This window comes from Scyliorhinus canicula, chromosome 1 (assembly GCF_902713615.1).
Source record: "Scyliorhinus canicula chromosome 1, sScyCan1.1, whole genome shotgun sequence".
In the NCBI taxonomy this organism is placed as follows: domain Eukaryota; kingdom Metazoa; phylum Chordata; class Chondrichthyes; order Carcharhiniformes; family Scyliorhinidae; genus Scyliorhinus; species Scyliorhinus canicula.
Window position 1 is genome coordinate 63,041,461 of NC_052146.1, and position 21,815 is coordinate 63,063,275.

Consider the following 21,815-nt stretch of genomic DNA (forward strand, 5'->3'; position numbering starts at 1 on the left):
AAAACTAGAACCAGAGGACACCATCTCAGACTAAAGGGATGATCCTTTAAAACAGAGATGAGGAGGAATTAGTGGCCTAATTCTGCTCCTATGTCTTATGGTCATTTTCATTGGAAATTTTGAAAATGGAAAAAAGGGTTGTTGGCTGACAGTAAAGCATCATTAATTGGACAATGAGACTTTTGCTTTACAGTTGGCGTAGGAAGGCAAAGTGTCACAGGGATGGATGTGTTGGCTGACAAATGGTTGGAGCATGGGGATGAGTCATGTGATGGGAACACATGAAACACATCGTTGGTGCAGACTCGATGGGCTGAATGGTCTCCTTCTGTACTGTAGAGATTCTACGAAACCTCCAGGAATACATTCAATCATAGTTGGCAAGTTGCAAATGAAAATGTGTCAAAAATGATCTCAAGCTCTTTTTGCATAACAGGAACAACTTGGATTTATATAGCAAGTTAGTAAAGTCACTATAGTCCTAGATGACCATAGGCTACCATAGATGACCTTTAAGGGAGAGAGCTGACAAGCAGTGAGTAACCTGAGGGTTGAGAAGGAAATAATAACCTCAGCTGATACTGGAATTGAACCCACACTGTCAGGCCCCAGTCCAGCATCACTAATCAACTGTCTAGTCAACTGAGCTAAACCTTCTGAGGCTTGTCAGCCTTTTGGCTAGGATCAAGGGTAGGCAGGATCAATCCGAGATCTGGTGCAATAATAATGCCTATTCTTGTCAGCTTGCATCCAGTCTGTCCCTTTTGTCGGGACCATGAATTGGATTCAATTCGAATTGGGATTTATTTTTGGAGCAAGCAAGGAGATGGACAAAGCGTTTGCTCTCCCGGTCCGTTCCTGTGCTTGGGCTTTGTAACTCTGAGAAAAAAGGAAATAAAATTTGAAAAAAAAATAGGATAAGAGTCAGAGGACATTGAAAACACAACATTGCCCGCCCCATCTCCCGGCGAGTGCGCTTGCGTGGGGCGTAGTTAAAACAAATCGGGAAAGGCGGTGACTGGACCGGGGCATTTCTTTCCCCTCCCCACATTTTGTATTATGATATCAGATGCGTTTGGAGCTTGAGGAGGGAAGGAGGAGGAGTGGCGAGGGCGGTGGGTGGTTTGTGCACAAGACACGGGCACACTGAGAGCCGAAGCTGGGTCAGAGAGGGGAGGGAGCAGCACACGGCCATGACTGAGTGAAAGGAAAGAAGAGGAAAAAAAACCGCCTCCCTCACCGTCTGGAGGGAGAACAAAAAAAAAACACCCACCGACCGGCTTCAGCATTTGTCTTTTTAAAATTGTGGGTGGGAAAAAAAAGGAGTTTGTTTTTTTTAACCCCCCCCCCCCTTTCGCAGAAGGAGAGGAAACCATTCGCAGGGTGGCTGGAGACGACAGTCTTTTTGAGATTTGCCCTCTTATTTTTATTTAAAAAACGAGAATAATCGTTTTGTTTTATAGGCTTTGTGCCGGCGGGAGGAGGAGGAGAGGATTTTTTTTACCCCTCCGGTGGGTGCACAATGAAGGCGCCTGTCCGCCATGTTATCCTGATGGCCAGGGATTGACTGGATCGTTTCGTTTTTAAAACAAACATATATGTTCGTCTTTGATTGCGCTTTCTTGATAAAAGATTTTTAAAAAAGGCATTCCCGTCGAGTTTGATTTACCCCCCCCCCCCCGAGAGGGAGGGAGGTGAGGAGCCGGAGTTTGCAGCCGTCGCCGCTTTTGTGTGTGTTTCTCTCCGGTCGGAGCTGCCATGGCCGAGCAAGCATATTCCTGGTGAGTGAAATCCACCCCCTCTCTCCTCCCCAAACCGTACACTTTACTCACTTCGTTTTTATCTTTCTTATTTAAAAAAAAACTGATCTGAACGGTTGGCAATATGAAAGGTGTTCGCCTTGTCCGCTGGGTTTGTTTTGATTGTAGGCCGCAGGTGCAGCCTCGGCCTCGCAGTTTGACGGGAACCGGGTGAAGGAGCGAGGGGGTTTGTGCAGAGCCGGTGGCTGGAGGGCGCTATGGTACAGGCTGTATCTTCACTCATACCTCCATTATACAGAACAGAGGTTGTTAATGCGTGGTTCATTCTCAATCTAAATGAACACTTAAATATATATTAAACATCTGCACATAATATATAGTGTGTGTTTTTGCATAAACGTGTGCATATAATAGATCCTGTATACAATAGCTCAGCTTCAGTAACATTTTGATCCTTTAGCCGAATCAGTGATCGGTTGACATGGTTTTATTTTATTTTAAAATCAAATTTGTGACAGCCTTTTCTGTGTTGGTGACAGTGGGTGTATGACAACTTGCAATTTGGATGCCAACATATGCAGTGCAAATCAAATCTGTGAAAACAATTACTCGGGATATTCGTTATAATTTTAGACTGAATATGTGTGTACGTGTGTATTTGTTTACACATGATGTATATGCCTTTTGAAAGGTTGCACAATTTTTTAGTACATGGCTGCGCTAGCGGTTTTCAGACTGGTATGTTCAGTGTCTCGTCATTGAATTTTTAATCTGCACTGACCATAATGGGTTTAAGGTGTTTGCTTTGTGGGATTGGAGTTTCTTTTTGAAGTGGGAGACAGATATAGCATTCTGAATATCTTCTGTTGTAAGTAGACTTTAGTTCTGAATCATATTGACAGTGCAGAGCTGACATTTTATTAACTGGCAGGATTCACAGTAGCATTGATTGCTTGGAGGAGAGGCATGGGGAATTGTACAAACATGAATAAAATAGCGTTTTGAATGAAATGAAAATCGCTTATTGCCACGAGTAGGCTTCAATAAAGTTACTGTGAAAAGCCCCTAGTCGCCACATTCCGGCCGGCGCCTGTCCAGGGAGGCTGGTGTGGGAATCGAACCGTGCTGCTGGCCTGCTTGTTCTGCTTTAAAAGCCAGCGATTAGCCCAGTGAGCTAAACCAGCCCCTTTTGGGTAATTCTCTTTGTAAAGTCAAAGGATTTTTTATTATTGTTTGATCAGACTGACCCAAAAATGTAGATTGCGACAAAGTCAAACTGACCAGTGCATGTATTTTGAGATAATGTACAATAATATGCACAGTGATCAATTTTCACACTTGTGCTCAAGTTAGATTACCTATTTGGGATATTATGCAGCATAATGTTTTGCACTCCACTGAGACTGAATGCGCTGATACTCCTGTTGATGCCACAACATATCACAGGAAGATTTCCTTTGTAATGAAGTTCTAAATTCTTAGGCAAGTTTTACGACTTTGCTATAATTAATGCATAACTGACACATCTAATAATTTGAGCTGCTGTCAAACTCCTTTTTCATCTCAAGTTACAGGAAGGAATCTACTTTATTGACAATCCCACATGTATTCTCCCAACACTGTTCAACATGGTGAAGTATGACTGGGAAATCAGAATAGACAGCAAAGGAATTTAAACATTATTTTCATGTGGTAATTTTGAGTGGTAAGGTTTGTTTTTGTGTCTGTCTTAGCTACAGGGAAAATCACACTTGTAAATTATGCCATATTGTTATTTTTGTCAGTATTTCACCCTCTGGTTGCATAACTCATCCCCACCCAAGTTTGGAAGGACATCATTTGTAATTGAATGCACAATTCAAATGTTGGTGGGATCTCTTCTATTGTCATCATGGTGGGACAGGCAAGTAATTTCCTACTATCCACATGTATTCTCAGTTGTTGATTGCAAATCAGATTGTTGAGCAGGGGAGATGCTAGGCCAGGGACAGGGAGCACTGCCCCATTGACTTGTGGCACCCAAACTGAGCAACGGGTGGTGCCAGCTTAGTCAAGGAAAAACTGAAAAGAGAATTTTGCAGCAAAGGAAGGGCAAGGTAAGCAAGGGTCACCCCAATTAATCATGTTCTCGGTGGTCTTTCTGTTGGGTAAACGTGCTAATGGGCCGTTGACAACAATGTGGTCAGATTTGTTTTTGTATATTTGGTAAAATTGTTTCAATTTGTGAAAGGATGCTGCTGAATTAATTTCTAATTCACCAGCCAAAATAATTGCCATTGAAGTCCTTTGTCATTACCTGTTGATAGCACCCCTTTTTGTTTAAAAGAAAAATCAATATGTATATATATTTTGGAAAGTGTGCTTCTATGAAGCGATGGTACAGGACATGATGCTACATCACAACAGTAGCTACATTTATAAACTACTTCATTGTAAAGCGCTTTGCGAGATCTTGTAGTAGTAAAAGCTGCAACATAAATCATTGAATGGTTACAGCACAGCAGGAGGCCATTGGGCCCATTGTTTGCGCTGTAAATTATCGACTTTCTTTACCAGTAAACCTACAGTTTAAACACCCCAATTAGATCACCTCCCTTGCGTTTGATGCATGGCAATGGCCTGATTTTGTTGCAGCATGGTCTCCTGATGCCAAAACCAAAGTTATCTCATCCATAAAGGTTGATAAGTAGTTCAGTTTTGCCACATTCCGGCGCCTGTCCGGGGAGGCTGGTACTGGTACCGGTGAGTTACTCACCATAGGATTCCTAGTCTTTGTCTGCCCTGGTCTTAGGTCGAGCAGTTGCCATACCAAGCTGTGATGCAGCCAGATAGGATGCTTTCTATGGTGCATCTGTAAAAATTGGTAAGATTCAATGTGGACATGATGAATGAATCAACTTGAGAGAATAACCTTAATGATATTATGAAAACCAAATCAACACAGAAGAACCTAACTGACTCGCTGAATTTTTAACCCACTGGGAATGCAATTTTAAAAAATTCATTCATCAATTGTGGGCGTCGCTGTTTCTGCCAGCATTAATGCCCATCCCTAATTGGCCTTGAGAAAGGGGTGGTGAGCCGTCGCCTTGAATCACTGCAGTACATGAGTAGGTGCAACCACAGTAATGCTATGAAGGGAGTTCCAGGTGACATATTCTGTCATATGTATACATAGACTTTAAAAGTCATTGAATAGAGTTTCACATCAAGTCAAATTCAACATTGAGATGATTCACCATAAACTTTGGAAATGGTTATAATATTGGCAGAAGGGTAGAAGAAAACGAATACTCAACGGTCAGCAAGTGAGAAGAGACTACTGAGTATGGTAATTTAATTAATGGCTTGCAAATCCTGTACCAGCCTCTCCGGACAGGCGCTGGAATGTGGCGACTAGGGGCTTTTCACAGTAACTTCATTGAAGCTTACTCGTGACCGCAAGCGATTTTCATTTCATTTTCATTTCAAATATTATCCTGCTAGGAAGAGGAGTAGATTCCGGGGGGACAGCAAGACAAGTTGAACAAAAACTGTAGTAGATTACATTTCAACAAACAGCAGTAAAGTACTGCGTTTCCGTACCTTGTTTTTCCTACTAAAATGGATCACTTCACACTATTCTGCATTTGTTTTAATCAGCCAAATGTCCAACCATTCATACAACCTCTGAGTCTAGATCATTATACATATCAAGAGTAGCAGTGGTCTTCCTACTGATTGCTGGGGAACTGTATTATATACCTTTTTCCAGTCTGTAAAATAACCATTCATTACTGCTCTGTTTCTTCCAACTTAGTCGACCTTCTATCCAAGCTGTGAGTGTCCTTTTTGTTCCATGGGTTCAACTTTGCTGGCAAAAATATTGTGGTACTTTTGGAAGTTCCTGTATAGCACATCAACTGCATACTCTCATCAGTCCTCCCGGTTACCTTTTCAAAAAATTCAATCAAGTTAGTTAAATGCAATTTTCCTTTAGCAAGTTCATGTTGGCTTTCCTCAATCCATTCTTATCCAAGTTGCTTGTAATCGTGTCCCAGATTATAGTTTCTAAAAGTCTTTTCACCACCAAGGTTAAATTTAACTTGCCACTTCTTGCTGAGTTTATCTGTGCATTATTTACAGTTCTTTAGTCCTTTCAGTCCTATATCAAGGGAAGATTTGAGTATTATAACCAGTACCGTTGCAATTTCCACCCTTCTTTCCCTCCGCAGCCCATCCTGTCTTGGTATCCTATCAAAGTCAGTCTTTCTAACGCGGCCTCCGTTATCAAATATTAATTCATCCAATGTCTCCACTATCTTTCCTTTTGCTGTAACTTTGGCAGCATCTTCTTTCTTGGTAAAGACAGATGCAAAGTTCTAATGTAGTACCTCAGATATGCTCTATGCCTCCACATGTAGATCCACCTTTTGGTCCCCAATGCACCCCACTATTTATATGCATATAGAAGACTTTTGGATTCTCTTTTATGTTATCTGTGTATTCTCATACTTGCGCTTTGCCCCTCATTTCCTTTTTCACTACTCCTCTGAACTTTCTAAATTTTACCTGTTGAATTAACAATCTGGCATTTGCACTCTTTATCGCTTGCCACCCAGGGAGATCTGGCTTTGCTTGCAATATCTTTTTTTCCTTCTGGAAATGTACTTTGACTGGATGTGCATAACCCCTCTTTCAAGACAGTCCATTGTTCTGTTCCAGTTTTGCCTGCCAATCTTTGGTTCTAGTTTACCTGGGACAGATCTGTTCCCATCCCACTGAAATTGGCTCTCCTTCAATTATGTATTTTTATTCTAGAAACCTTTTACTGGACCAGCCATATAAATACTGTGGCTATAAGCGCAATCGAGAAGTTGGGAATTCTGCAGTTAGTAACTCGCTTCCTGAATCCCCAAAATGTGTCCTCCATGTCAGGAGTATGATGGAATACTGTCCACTTGTAAAGCTAAACACAATGATTTGGAGATGGGAATTTAATTCCTACTATGGCAGCTCGGACATTTAAATTCAATTAATTAAATAACTGGTTGGAATAAAATGGCTGTTTTTATGATTCTGTAGGTGACCATAAAACTACCACGTTGTTAAAAACATATCTGGTTCACCTGTCTGACCTTTACATGACTCAGACCCACAGCAATGTGGCTGACTCTTGCTGGTTAATTAAAATAACATTTAATTTTATTTCCTCAATGATTTGAACTTGCGTCTCTAGATAATTAATCAAAGCCACTATATCACCTGTCGAGCAACATAACTATGCTGCCATATTCTTAATAATCACTCAGAAGTTGAGTTCTAATCCCACCTTGATTAGTTGTGAAATTTTGTTGAATATATTTATATTTGGTAATCCTGTTTCCCAGATTATCTATTTTACCAATGTTTTACCAATGGGACTATGATGTTGTGGCCATTATGGAGACATGGCTAGAGGGGGACAGGAATGGCTGTTGGAAGTTCCGGGGTATAGATGTTTCAGTAAGAGTAGGGAAGGTGGTAAAAGAGGTGGAGGAGTAGCATCGTTAATCAAGGATAGTTTAATGGCTGCAGAAAGGCAGTTCGAAGGGGATCTGCCTACTGAGATAATATGAGCCGAAGTTAGAAATAGGAAAGGAGCGGTCACATTGTTAGGAGTTTTCTCTAGGCCCCCAAATAGTAATAGAGATGTGGAGGAAGAAATTAAAAACAGATTATGGATAGGTGTGGAGGTCTCGGGGTAGTTGTCATGGGTGACTTTAATTTTCCAAATTGATGGGGCAGTTTTTGTACGGTGTGTGCAGGAGGGTTTCCTGACACACTATGTAGATAGGCTGACAAGAGTGGGGGGGGGGGGGGGGGGGGGGGGGGGGGGGGGGGGGGGGCTACATTGGATTTGGTACTGGGTAATGAACCAGGCCAAGTGTTAGATTTGTTTGTGGGAGAGCACTTTGGAGACAGTGACCACAAATCGGTGTCTTTCACTATTGCAATGGAGAGGGACAGGGCCATACGGCAAGGCAAGATTTATAATTGGGGGAGGGGTAATTATGATGCGATTAGACAAGAATTGGGGAGCATAAGATGGGAACAGAAACTGTTAGGGAAAGGCACAAATGAAAAGTGGAGCTTGTTCAAGGAACAAATACTGTGTGTCCTTGATGGGTATGCCCCTGTCAATCAGAGAGCAAATGGCTGTGTGAGGGAACCATGGTTCACAAAAGAGGTTGAATGTCTTGTCAAGAGGAAAAAGGAAGAGTATGTAAGCATGAGAAAACAAGGTTCAATCGGGTCGCTTGAGGGTTACAAGGTAGCAAGGAATGAGCTTTAAAGAAAGGGCTTAGGAGAGCTAGGAGGGGGCATGAGAAGTCCTTGGCGTGTCGGATCAAGGAAAACCCCAAGGCTTTTTACTCATGTGAGAAATAAAAGAATGACCGGGGTGAGGGTAGGGCCGGTCAAGGACAGTAGTGAGAACTTGTGCATGGAGTCAGAAGAAATAGGAGAGGCGTTGAATGAATACTTTTCTTCAGTGTTCACCAAGGAGAGGGGCCATGTTTTTGAGGATGAGAGTGTGATACAGGTGGGTAGGCTGGAGGAGGTAGATGTTCTGAGGAAGGATGTATTAGCAATTTTGAAAAACCTGAGGGTCAACAAGTCCCCTGGGCCAGATGGGATATATCCAAGGATTCTTTGGGAGGCAAGGGATGAGATTGCAGAGCTTTTGGCTTTGATCTTTGGGTCCTCACTGTCCAATGGGATAGTGTCAGAGGACTGGAGAGTGGCGAATGGTGTTCCTCTGTTCAAGAAAGTGAATAGGAATGACCCTGGTAATTAGGCCAGTTAGTCTTACTTTGGTGGTCGGTAAGTTAATGGAAAAGGTCCTGAAGGATAGGATTTATGACCATTTGGAAAGATGCAGCTTAATCCGGGATAGTCAACACTGATTCGTGAAGGGTAAGTCTTGCCTCACAAATTTGATTGAATTCTTTGAGGAGGTAACTAAGTGTGTAGATGAAGGTAGAGCCATTGATGTCGTATACATGGATTTTAGTAAGGCGTTTGATAAGGTTCCCCATGGTCGGCTCATGAAGAAAGTAAGGAGGTGTGGGATAGAGGGAAATTTGGCTGATTGGGTAAGTAACTGGCTATCACATAGAAGACAGAGGGTGGTGGTGGATGGAAAATTTTCAGACTGGAGACCAGTTACCAGCGGTGTACCACAGGGATCAGTACTGGGTCCTCTGCTATTTGTGATTTTTTTTTTAATCAATGACTTGGAGGAGGGGCCTGAAGGGTGGGTCAGTAAATTTGCTGATGACACCAAGATTGGTGGAGTAGTGGATGAGGTGGAGGGCTGTTGTAGGCTGCAAAGAGACATTGATAGGATGCAGAGCTGGGCTGAAAAATGGCAGATAGAGTTTAACCCTGATAAGTGCGAGGTGATTCATTTTGGTAGAAAAAATTTGAATGCGGATTACAGGGTCAACGGCAGGGTTCTAAGGAATGTGGAGGAACAAAGAGATCTTGGGGTTCATGTCCACAGATCTCTGAAGGTTGCCACTCAAGTGGATAGAGCCGTAAAGAAGGCATGTGTTCGCATTTATTAACGGGGGCTTGAGTTTCAGAGCCGTGGGGTAATGCTGCAACTATATATGACCCTGGTGAGACCACATTTGGAGTATTGTGTGTAGTTCTGGTCACCTCATTATAGGAAGGATGTGGAAGCATTGGAAAGAGTGCAAAGGAGATTTACCAGGATGCTGCCTGGTTTGCAGGATAGGTCTTATGAGGAAAGGTTGAGGGAGCTGGGGCTTTTCTCTTTGGAGCGGAGGAGGATGAGAGGCGACTTAATAGAGGTTTATAAGATGATGAGGGGGATAGATAGAGTGGACGTTCAAAGACTATTTCCTCGGGTGGATGTAGCTGTTACAAGGGGGTATAACTACAAGGTTCAGGGTGGGAGATATCGGAGGGATGTCCGAGGTAGGTTCTTTACTCCAAGAGTGGTTAGGGTGTGGAATGGACTGCTTGCTGTGATAGTGGAGTCGGACACTTTAGGAACTTTCAAGCGGTTATTGGATAGGCACATGGAGCACACCAGAATGACAGGGTGTGGGAGAGCTTGATCTTGGTTTCAGACAATGCTCGGCACAACGCCGAGGGCGGAAGGGCCTTTTCTGTGCTGTACTGTTCTATGTTCTATGTTCTGGAAAGGGTTTGGAGTATTGCAAACACTATCATTTTCAGGGTAGCTAGGGATGAGAAATAAATGGGACAGAACTAGTTTGGCCACAACCTGAGAACAATCTTTCAAAATATGCTGCCTCATAGTTAAACCTATATCTCATTTGACTTTTCCTCCTGCTTTTCTCCCCTGACACTAGCTTTTGAATTTTATCTGATATTAATTTATCTTTTAACCACTGTTATTTCTCATAAAGTTTATCAATAAAATGTGAATTTGTTCAGAACCGTTTTAGTTTCACTTGACTACCATTTTCTTTTCAAGTATTTTAATTCCTGGTTCATTATGTTTTAGTGGGTAGAAAAAGTTCTTCAGCCAATTTGCTGCCTTCCTTCCTTGTATTAATGTATTTTTTTTCTAATATCGTTCACACATTACCAATCTACCTGTTCCTATGCTGTACACTTTCACAGCACCATTTAACATTCATGAATGTACATTGTGATTTGGGGACTGGAGAGATGCTTTAATTATTTAATTTTCGAAAAACTTCTATCTCTCCCTTGTATTCAAGTCTACTATTCTTAATCCCTAACATTACAATTTTAGATAAATTGCATAACTAGGACAAGTAGCTTGGTATCGTTCTCAAATCCTCCTCAACTTATTATGCAAAATAGCAGAATAGCAATGTTGTACTCAATAAGTCACCATTAACATGTGTAGTTGCCATGTTCCCATTTATACAAAGAAGGTCCTTCACATTATGATTCTTGATTTAAAGGAATACTTTTAAACAATCTAAACTGTGTATTTAGGAAAAACAAGGAATACGTGGGTGTCTCAGTGGTGCAACATTTTAATAACTTAACATAATTAACTGATTAGTACACTTCTACATTATGCAGTCCAGACCACTTAAGTGCAGTGATGTCTGCTCTGCTGTGGTTAGGTATACTGCGTGTCTGATTTCCAGGCATCATCTATGATCAACTGAGTTTCACTGACTTTGAGTGCGATCCAGTGGACTCGCTGTGCTGGAAAAGCAGCTCATGGCGCAACATGGTGGATGAAAGCCGGGAAGCCCTGCTCCTGGGATCTACCCAGCTCGCAACGCCTCGAGAGATCGAACACTATCTCGTGAGACGTTGCGATGTAAATACCGCCCATTGTGGGTGGGATCACTTTTTGACAAATCTGCATATTAGAGCGAGACAATCTTTATTGTCACAAGTAGACTTACATTAACACTGCAATGAAGTTGCTATGAAAAGCCCCTACATTTTTCTGGACTTGTGGAAGGAAAGCGGAGCACACAGAAAACGGACGCAGACAAGGGGAGAACATACAGACTCCACACAGACAAGTGACCCAAGCCGGGAATGGAACCTGGGACCCTGGTGCCGTGAAGCAACATGCTAACCACGGTGCTACCGTGCTGCCCACAGTGAGTCTAACTCTAATGTGCAGATTCCCAAGGTACCTGAGACTTTGGGATTCATTCCCTTCACCTCAGAGAATCGGACAAGTGCTGTTTAGCACGGGTCTCCACAAACGGGGACCAGAGGTAACGGCACTCGTGGGGGTCTTAAAGGGGATCGGAGGCCCCCAGCTGCGTGCCTTTTGGTAGGGTGGTGACCTGGCACTGCTGCTAGCCGGGGCACCCTGGCAATGCCGGCCGGGGCGTTCTGCAATGTTGGCTGGCTTGGGCACTGTCGTGGTGCTGGGCTGGCACTGCCATCCGGCATGGATGCTGTCTGGGCACCAAGCTGGCATTGCCAGTGGCATGGGCACTGCCAGGTTGGCACTGCCAGGGTGCCCAAGTAACATTTTTTGCGTGCGCGCAATCTGGATGGGATTCCCCTGTTTTTTTGGGGAGTGTTGTTGGCAGGTGGCGGAGATCCTCCCATAAGGCAATGGGGGGGGAGGGGGGGAGGGGATAGGGGAGAGAAGAAGGTTGGGGATCGCTTTAAAAATGGCATCCCGATCTTGCTACACTGTACAAAACGGGGCCATATGCTCCAGTCGCTCTTCCCCATCCAGGCCCCTTGCACAACGCGAGTTGCCACGTGCTAAGTGTGTTCCCATTTTGTTCCCATTTGGATGAATCTCGCCCTTCATATCTCCGCTGAACCACCCCCCCCCCCCCCATTTTATTACAAATAATGAAATGAACTAATTCCTTCAGCAACATTCATAGTAATTAAGTAGAAATGCCAAGAAATGTAATCATTGGAATAACTTCAGATTTGAAGGGGGTGACGTCTCCCTTTTTATTGCTATTGTATACCTCTCCACTGAAGAGAAACTCTGTGAATAATCACGCACATCGCAAAAGTTAAATTGTAATAAAACATGTAATAAAACAATGTGTCGTGCATCAATTTTAATTTAGTAGAATTTTAAAAAATCTAACTTACAATTTGGCTAGGCTCAGCATTGGTACAGTATGGTGCTGGACTATTTACCGCTCTGCTGCTTTTGGGTTTATTCCTGTGTTCCAAGCGAGCCTTGACTCCACCTGACCTGGCATGGCTCGATCGTGTGATCCAAAATCTGGCACAATCTCGGTCCCGGGATTTGTAGTTTTGAGAGACCATGAGATACTGTACTGAACACCAAATGTAAATTTAAAAATCTGCCAATGTCTTGCTTAACAAATGGAAAATCTTTTTCCATCTCCACGGTTTTGTTGCTCTGCAATCTACAAAGTAGCCATGTTGTCAGGCAATTCCATATGTAACAATATTGAACTAGGACATTAGAACTTCTCTCCTAAATGCACAATATTTTAAAAAAATAAATAATTTTAATTCAAGTTTTTCAATAACAAATTTTCTCCCCACAATTTAAAACAAACAAGGCATGTTTCCACACCAACACAAGAAATGAACTCACCCCCCCCCCAAAATAAATAATAACAAAAAAACCAACAGCAACACAAGAAAGAAGAAAATAATAACATAGCAAACCCACCGCCGCAAAAACAAACCTGCTGCTGAGACCGACCACTCTCTACCCCTTCGCCAGGAAGTCGAGAAAGGGCTGCCATCGCCGAAAGAACCCCTGTACCGACCCCCTCAGGGCAAACTTCATCCTCTCCAACTTGATGAACCCAGCCATGTCGTTGATCCAGGCCTCCGAACTCGGGGGCCGCGTATCCCTCCACTGTAACAGAATCCTGCGCCGGGCTACTAGAGACGCAAAGGCCAGAATGCCGGCCTCTCTCGCCTCCTGCACTCCCGGCTCCAAAGCTACCCCAAAGATCGTGAGACCCCCAGCCCGGCTTGACCCTAGACCCGACCACTTCCGACAAAGCCCCCGCCACCCCCTTCCAAAACCTCTCCAAGGCCGGACAAGCCAGAACATATGGGTGTGGTTCGCCGGACCTCCCGCACCTGTCTTCCCCTCCGAAGAACCGGCTCATCCTTGCCCCTGTCATGTGAGCCCTATGCAGCACCTTCAGCTGAATTAGGCTGAGCCGTGCGCACGAGGAGGAGGAATTCACCCTCTCCAGGGCGTCCAACCACGTTCCATCTTCAATCTCTTCCCCATGCTCTTCCTCCCACTTCGCTTTGAACTCTTCTACTGAGGCCTCCCCCTCCTCCTGCATCAGTTGGTAAATAGCCGAGATCTTTCCTTCACCGACCCACGTCCCCGAAAGCACCCTATCTTGCACCCCCCTTGCCGGCAGCCGCGGAAACTCCGCCACCTGCCTCTTAACAAATGCCCTGACCTGCATATACCTAAAAGCGTTCCCAGGGGGGAGGTTCCACTTCCCCACCAGCTCCTCCAGAGTCGAGAACTTCCCATCCAGGAAGAGGTCCCCAAACTGTCTAATGCCTGCCCTGTGCCAACTCTCAAATCCCCCACCCGTTCTCCCCGGCGCAAAGCGGTGATTGCCCCATATCGGGGCCCAAACTGAGGCCTTCACTCCCCCCCCCCCCCCCCCCCCCCCCCCTATGCCGCCTCCACTGTCCCCTGATTTTAAGGGACGCAACCACCACCTGACTCGCAGAGTACTTTGCCGGGGGGAGTGGAAGTGGGGCTGTCGCCAAAGCCTCCAGACTCTTACCCGCACAGGACGCCACCTCCAATCTCTTCCATGCATCACCCTCCCCTTCCGTCATCCACCTGCGAATCATCGCCACGTTTGCTGCCCAATAATACCCACACAGGTTGGGCAGCGCCAGGCCCCCTACCTCCCTTCTTCGCTCCAAAAATACCCTCATTCTAAATGCACAATATTTTAACAAGCACTCTTGTCTGTTCCTTTTAAGACATTGACATCCTTTGCTCCCTCAGCTTGATACATTTATTTTCTGGCTGAAAGGATCGTCTCTTTCCTAATGTTCACAATTAAAGGGCTGCTTTCCCCAGGAGATGGCTGACATTTAACCTGAGGAAGGAGCTGTGCTCCGAATGCTCGTGTTTGAATCAAACCTGTTGGACTTTAACCTGGTGTTGTAAGACTTCTTACTGTGCTCACGCAGTCCAATGCCGGCATCTCCACATCATGTTCCTTTTAAAGGGAAGCTCCAAAAAGAAACTCGTAGTCAAATAATGGAGCAGCCCATCTCTGCATAAATAGGGTAGAAAAATCTGTTCTTAGTTTCAAACTTTTTCACTGGTATGTCAGTGTTTGGGAGATATGGAAGTCACAGTCTACCAATGAGTTGTGTTGTTGAAATTAAGGTTTCCTTTAATTTGAAACTTGTGTACATATTTTCTTTGTGGATTTTACCGTGGTCTATGTGTAGTAATCTAAACTTTCTTTATCGTGTAGGGCTGGAGACCAGACCAAACTGTGGTGCAACTTTGTGAAATTTACTCTGCTTTTCATTTATTTATTAGATTTAAAATATATTTTTTCCTAAACTTTATAAAACTATTTTCCTCTACTTAATTCTTGGAGTTGTTCATCATGAAATTAGATCATGGGCTGGATTCTCCAAAAATGGGACTATGGCCCCATGCCAGTGTAAAAACTTCAGAGGACTCTCATTGGAATTCCTTTCTAATTGTTGACATGTGAAAGCATATGATACAGAAGACAGCCATTTGGTCCATTTATGCCTGTACTAGCTCTCCCAAGAGCAATTCAAAGAGTTGCAGATCTGTATTTTGCTCCCATAACCCTGCAAATGTTTTCTCTTCCAAGTATTTATCAAATTTCTTCTTGAAAGTTGCTATTGAATCTGCTTCCACCACCTTTCCAAACAGCAGATTCTAGATAATCATTCACTTGTGTTACATTTTTTCCCCTCGTGTCATCTCTGGTTTTTTTTTTATCAATTACCGTAAATCTATGTCCTTTGGTTACTGATCCATCAGCCAAGAGAAAGTAATTCTTCTTATTTGTTCTATCAAAGCCCTTTGTGCTTTTGAGCACGGGTATCAAATCTCGCCTTTCTTTGCTTGAAGACGAACAACCTCAGCATTTTCCACAATTGCTCTAATTGCTGGTGAGAATTCGGAAGAAATTATTTTTTAGTTTCTAAAATAAATTTACACTTTGTCAACCTGGCGCTCACTGTCTAGCAGTCTTGCCTCCGAGTCGTCATAGTTGGAGCTCAAGCCTCGCTACTGAATCACATGCAGGTCGAGGCTTACCTTTCAGCATAGTCTTTCAATGAGATGTTAAAGCACAGTTGGGTATAAAATATCCTGTAGTACTAATCATAGAAAAGCATGACATTCTCTTGGTGTTCTAGTTAATATTTTCCCTTGACCAATGGCAGCAAACAAGAATATCACTTAATTCATTGACTTACCATTTATGGGTTCTTGATATGCACAAAATAGGCTGCCGTTGACATTTTTATAAAACCTTACTGTCTGTACTCGAGTCTAAATAAACTTGGATTATTTTAAAAGTAAAAAAAAAATACTGCATTAATTGTTTCCCTCTGCTCTCCTTTCTCGCTTGAGCTTAATTGCTGCCATTTTAATTCTCGGCACCTAAGCTGTGCTGGTCTCTTTGTATAGGTAAATCTGAATCCCTTATCCCCAAGCAGCCTTCTTGACCCAATTTTCATGGGTGGTAAAGTCTGCTGTTGTGGTCAAGTGCCATGTTTAGCATCGGGCACCAGTCACCCAGTCTTCTAATTCAAGCCAGAGACTGTACGAGTTTGGGCAACTTCTAATATTAGAACTGACAGTATCTTGCACCATCAGACAAACTGCTAAACAAATTTGAAACTTTTTCTGGTCTTGTATTAAACCTTCACCTTAAATATAGGGTGGAGATTAAAAGCAGACACGTATTCAGGGGTATTATTCAGAAACCACGCCAAACATGGAATTATCCTTTGTTTTAAAATCCAGAGACATTTAAGATCACAAGAATTTTAGTGAAAATTCTTAATATAGATATTCCATGTATTATGAGTGCAATCTACAGTTCCCACCTTTTGCCTCCAATCAATATATTCTCTTCCCACTACATTCTCTCCTTTATCCCACTCTGTCCTCTTACCCTGTGCCTGTAGTAATTCTAAAAGTTATTTATTTTACTCGGGTAAAAGTGGAATTCTTTACCATCCTGATTTGAATCCAATCTTGGTATCACATAGTAACTGCTTCCTGATTAATCTTTCTTTTGAACCTTGATGACTCACAGTAAAAGTCTTTAATTTCTCAATGAGTAAATATAAAGACATTACCTGCTTGAATGGAAGACTGTCCTGACCTCAACCAAGTCCGTTGTCTCTTATGAAGAAGGCTTACATAGTTCACCATGTTGGTGATAACATCTTTTTGTGAAAATAGAAATAAACATCAGTATGTTCTTTGTATTATTTTTCACAATTTTTAAAAAATCGAGTTCCCAGCGTATGTTACCTGTTGACAAGAGTAAGAAGTCTGTATGCCCCAGACCTCTGCTCTCAATCATCAAATGACTTCAGAGCTAATCTAGAGGAACTCTGGGTGAACCATCATTCAGTTTTTCTCCCACTCCCTATTGGTCCTCCATGTTGTCCTTTTCCCTGAAATTTATATTGCCTTTTACTCGCACTTTTTTTTTAGAAAATATTTTATTGAAGCATTTGTAATTTTCACAATTTAATATGTTGACATTTCTAAAACAACCGCGCTGGTCGATGCACAAAATACCCCCTAAAAGAACAACAAACAATAAACCATGTTCCCCACTTCTCCCACCCGGTCCCCAGTTACCCGTATACTAAGCTCCCTGTCCTTATTTAACATTACCCTGCCTCTTATTTCTCCTCTTTCCCCTCCCCCCCCCCCCCCCCCCCCCCCCCCCCCCCCCCCCCCCTTACTGTTGACGTTCAATTTTTGTTAAAGAAATCGATGAACGGCTGCCAATTCCGGGCAAATCCCGGTATTGATCTTCTCCAAGCAAACTTGATTTTCTCCGGACTGAGAAACCCTACCATGTCGCTGACCCACACTCTTGACTTTGAGGGCTCTGAGTTCCTCCATCTCAGAAAGATCCATCTCCGGGTCACCAGGGAGGAGAAGGCCAGGATATCGGCCTCTTTCCCCCCCCCCCCCCCCCCCCCCCCCCCCCCCCCCCCGAATCCTCCAACACCCCAAATATTGCCAATTCTGGAATCTTGAGTTACCCTACCTTCCAGGGCTTCTGACATAACATCCGCAAATCCCTGCCAGAATTCCCTTTATCGCAAAATTTAATGCACATTAGAATTGTATGAGTTGCTCCAGATATCTTGCATTTGCATCAGGTTAAATACATACAGTGGTGGCAAAGCAGTTTTTAAACATAGAGCAGTACAGCACAGAGCAGGCCCTTCTGCCCTCGACGTTGTGCCAAGCATTGTCTGAAACCAAGAACGCTCTCCGTTTATTTTCATGCATTTAAAAACAGAACCAAGAAATAGTGGTTTACATGAGTGCCAACGGGACTTTTACAGCCCAGTGTAGTCATGGTAGCACATTGGTTAACATCGTTGCTTCACAGCTCCAGGGTCCGAGGTTCGATTCCCGGCTTGGGTCACTGTCTGCACGTTTTCACGTTTTCCCTGTGTCTGCATGGGTTTCCTCCGGTTTCCTCCCACCACCCCTGAAAGACGTGCTGTTAGGTAATTTGGACATTCTAAATTCTCCCTCCGTGTACTCGAACAGGTGCCGGAATGTGGCGACGAGGGGCTTTTCAGTTATTTCATTGCAGTGTTAATGTAAGCCTACTTGTGATAAAGATTATTATTATGATAGAATGTATTGTTTCTCATACTGTAGCTTTGTGAATTGGGCCCTGTTTAGAATTCAGAAATATGTTTGAGTTAAGTCTTCTGCTATTAGCATTGAAGCAACTTGACGTTTTAGATCATAAAACCTGAGCATATTCTTTTTGTTTGCAGATATCTGAGTGCATGTCGCTTCTAGCAAGTGTAAATGAGCTATGTTGCAAGCTGCACTGATTTATCTTAACTGGTTGCTACTGTAGCTGTTAGAGCACGGAGTTGTTCATAAGTGCTGCCCAATTGCAGCAAACACTTGTGCGTTGTTTGAATTACCTGGCAGCGTGGAGAACTTAAAATTCAATTTCTTCATTGCAATTCATCGGCAAATCAGAATCAACATGCCATCTAATCAATACCCCCTTTCTCCTGTAGTTTAAATTGTTGTGATTATTTGAAATTTAGCAGTCGTGGTTGGTCCCGATGAAAAGCTTTGGCATGTCTTCAAGCAGAAAAATGACTTTAATACTGTGGAATTCTTGGTGCTGTGGTGTTCCTACCATTTATATCGAAGGTTTTGTTCAAATATCTTCACGTCGTCAGCCATGCCGACTCTAATGACAGCCCTTCAAGGAATTTGCCATTCCACCAGTTCTGGTTTTTGTACACCCTCATTTTACTTCTTCCATTCATAGAAACCCTACAGTGCAGAAGAAGGTCATTCGGCTCATCGAGTCTGCAATTGACTCTCTGAAAGAACACACTACCCAGATCCATTTCTCCCGCCCTATCCCCGTAATCTAACCTTCATATCCCTGGGCACTAAGGGGAAATTTGGCAGTGCAAATGCACCTAGCCATTGATGACGGTGTTTAATCATCCAGATCCAAAGCAGGTGGGTTCTTCCCTGAACTTCTGCTTCTCTCTCCTTTTGAGACACTCCTTAAAATCCACCCTTTTTTGCACAAACTTTTGTCATCTGTCCCAATATTTCCTTCTAACTCTGTATATATTTGTTTGTTTGCACTCCAGTAGCTTTGGGAACCCTCATCAGTGCAAAGGAGTGTGAACTGCTTCAATATCTGTGAATTATAATTATTTTTAATTTCAAACTTTCCTCAACAACTGGGCATGAACCTGCAAACCAATATGAACACTATCTTGTTCTCTTCAATTGCCTACTTGAAGCACAAACAGGGCTGCTGTCATCAATGACGATTGTTTATTTTGTTTGTGTCAACACTGATATCTCAGAGGAAATGTGAAAAATGTTATTCTCTTATTTCCATTATAGCTGATGGCAACTTGGACTTTAGGGACATCACTTTTGAGTTATGAAGGGAAAAAAATCCAGTTACTATATTTGTTTTAAATTTGAGAGAATTTTTTCAGCTCCTCTTTCCTTGCAGGCCAGGAATTTATGTAATGTTCCTATTAGTTATCCGTTTGTCCCCACAGAATAACTTCTCAGTTGCATGAAAACAATTTTTTCGCTTGACGGATTACTTTCATCAGACTTTGTTCATTTTGACTGTTTTTAGGGAGTAATTTAAGTATCTGCAAACTATATTAAGTAAGGATTAGTAAATAGGCTGGCAGAGAGTAAAAGGAGGAAGTTATCAACCCACCAAATCTCTGTGTGCTTTCCTATTCTTGAGATGCTTGGACAAGCTATAGCAAGCACCTTGAAGCCCTGGAGAAGTATAAGATCTTCCAAATGGTTGCAAGAAAGACAGTTCAATGGTGTCTGCTCTCAAGCCAACGTGCCCAGCATTGAGGCGTTAATCATTCCGAACCAGTTCCATGGGCGGAATATGTCGTTCCTGTGCCAGACTTGCAAAGCACGACAGGAGACTCCAGGAGGAGAACCAAAACATTTTAGGGACGTCTTCAAAATGTCCTGAAGAGATCGAACGTTCCTGTCAATTCATGGGAGTCATAAGAGGTCTGTAGCACAGAAAAGGATCTTTGACACATTGTGTCTGTGCCAGTCAAAAGCGGCCACCTCCCATCGCCTTGTCTGCCTTGGCATTACAAGTGCACATCTAAATACTTCTTAAATGTTATGTGGGTCTCTGCCTCCACCACCCTGCCAGGCAGTGAGTTCCAGACTCCTACCACCCTCTGGGTGAAACGTTTTCCCTCACGCCCCCTCTAAGCCTCCTGCCCCTTAAATCTATGCACCCTGGTCATTGACCCCTCCACCAAGGGGAAACATTTCTTTGTGTATACTCCATGCCTCTCATAATTTTATAAATCTCAATCATGCCCTCCTGAGTTTGCTCTGCTCCAAAGAAAACAACCACAGCCTATCCAATCTCTTCATAGCTAAACCTCCAGCCCAGGCATCAATAACGATTTGTACATTCTGGTAAATCTCCTCTGCACCCGTTCCAATGCTATCGCATCTTTCCTGTAAAGTGGATTCCAGAACTGCACACAGTATCAAGTCGACGAACGTCTGCCACCTCCGAGAGAACCCTAGCTTAGCCCCTCTTAAGGCAAACTTTATTTTCTCGAGGCTGAGAAACCCTGCCATGTCATTAACCCAAGTCTCTACACTCGGGGGGGCTTCGAGTCCCTCCACATTAATAAAATCCGTCTCCGGGCCACTAGGGAGGCAAAGACCAAGACGTCGGCCTCTTTCGCCCCCCTGAACACCCGGGTCTTCTGGCACTCCAAAGATTGCTATCTCTGGACTCTGCACCGCCCGTGTGTTAAGCACCTTGGACATTGCCCTCGCGAGCCCTTGCATGAACTTGCTAAGCTCCGGGCATGCCCAAAACATGTGGACATGCTTTGCAGGGCTGCCCTTGCACCTCATACAACTGTCTTCTACCCCAAAAAACTTGCTCATTCTTGCTGCCGTCATGTGTGCCCGGTGGACCACCTTAAATTGAATTAGACTGAGCCTGGCACATGAGGAATTAACCCTGCCCAGGATCTCTGCCCACAGACCTGCTTCCAACTCCTCACCTAACTCCTCCTCCCACTTGTCCTTGAGCTCCTCCACCGGGGTTTCCTCCACCTCCTGTCGTTCCTGGTAGATATCAGAAACCTTCCCCTCCCCACCCAGGTGCCGGAGACCACCTTGTCCTATATCCTCCGTTGTGGCAGCGTCTGAAAGGCAACTACCTGTTTTTTCAGGAAGGCTCGTACTTGCAGATATTTAAAGGCGTTTCCTGGCGGCAGATTAAATTTGTCCTCTAGCACCTTCAAACTTGGAAAGCTTCCGTCTATGAACAGATCTCCCATCCTTCTGACGCCTGCCCTCTGCCAGCTCTGGAACCCACCATCCATCCTACCCGGGACAGACCTGTGGTTGTTGCATATCGGGGTCCAGGCCGACGCTCCCATCACCTTCTTGGACCTCCTCCACTGTCCCCAGGTCCGCAGTGTCGCCACCACCACCGGACTTGTGGAGTAACTGGTTGGCGAGAACGTCAAAGGAGCAGTTATCAAAGCTCCCAGACTAGTACCTTTACATGACGCCGCCTCCAGCTGTTCTCCCCCCCCCCCCCCCCCCCCCCCAAATCGCACACTTCCTAATCATAGCTATATTGGCCGTCGAGTAGTAGTTGCAAAAGTTCGGCAGCGCCAGCCCACCCCCACCCCCCCCCCCCCCCCCCATCGCACACTTCCTAATCATAGCTATATTGCCGCGCCCCCCCCCCCCCCCCCCCCCCTGCGATCTCCTTACTCGCGGGGTCTTATTTGCCC

General features: G+C 44.0%; 1 protein-coding gene across 2 annotated transcripts in view; it reads left to right on the forward strand.

Moving 5' to 3' along the window:
• Positions 1 to 1,048: 1,048 nt before the first annotated feature.
• The window catches only part of sppl3 (signal peptide peptidase 3), a 254,970-nt gene continuing 234,203 nt past the window's right edge, over positions 1,049 to 21,815 (forward strand). Inside the window, exon 1 of one of the 2 annotated variants that reach the window (XM_038791581.1) lies at positions 1,049 to 1,781. In XM_038791581.1, coding sequence (XP_038647509.1) covers positions 1,759 to 1,781 — 23 coding nt within the window. In that variant the 5' untranslated portion in view covers positions 1,049 to 1,758. The remainder of the gene's footprint in view (positions 1,782 to 21,815) is intronic. The other variant, XM_038791592.1, reaches the window with a different exon arrangement.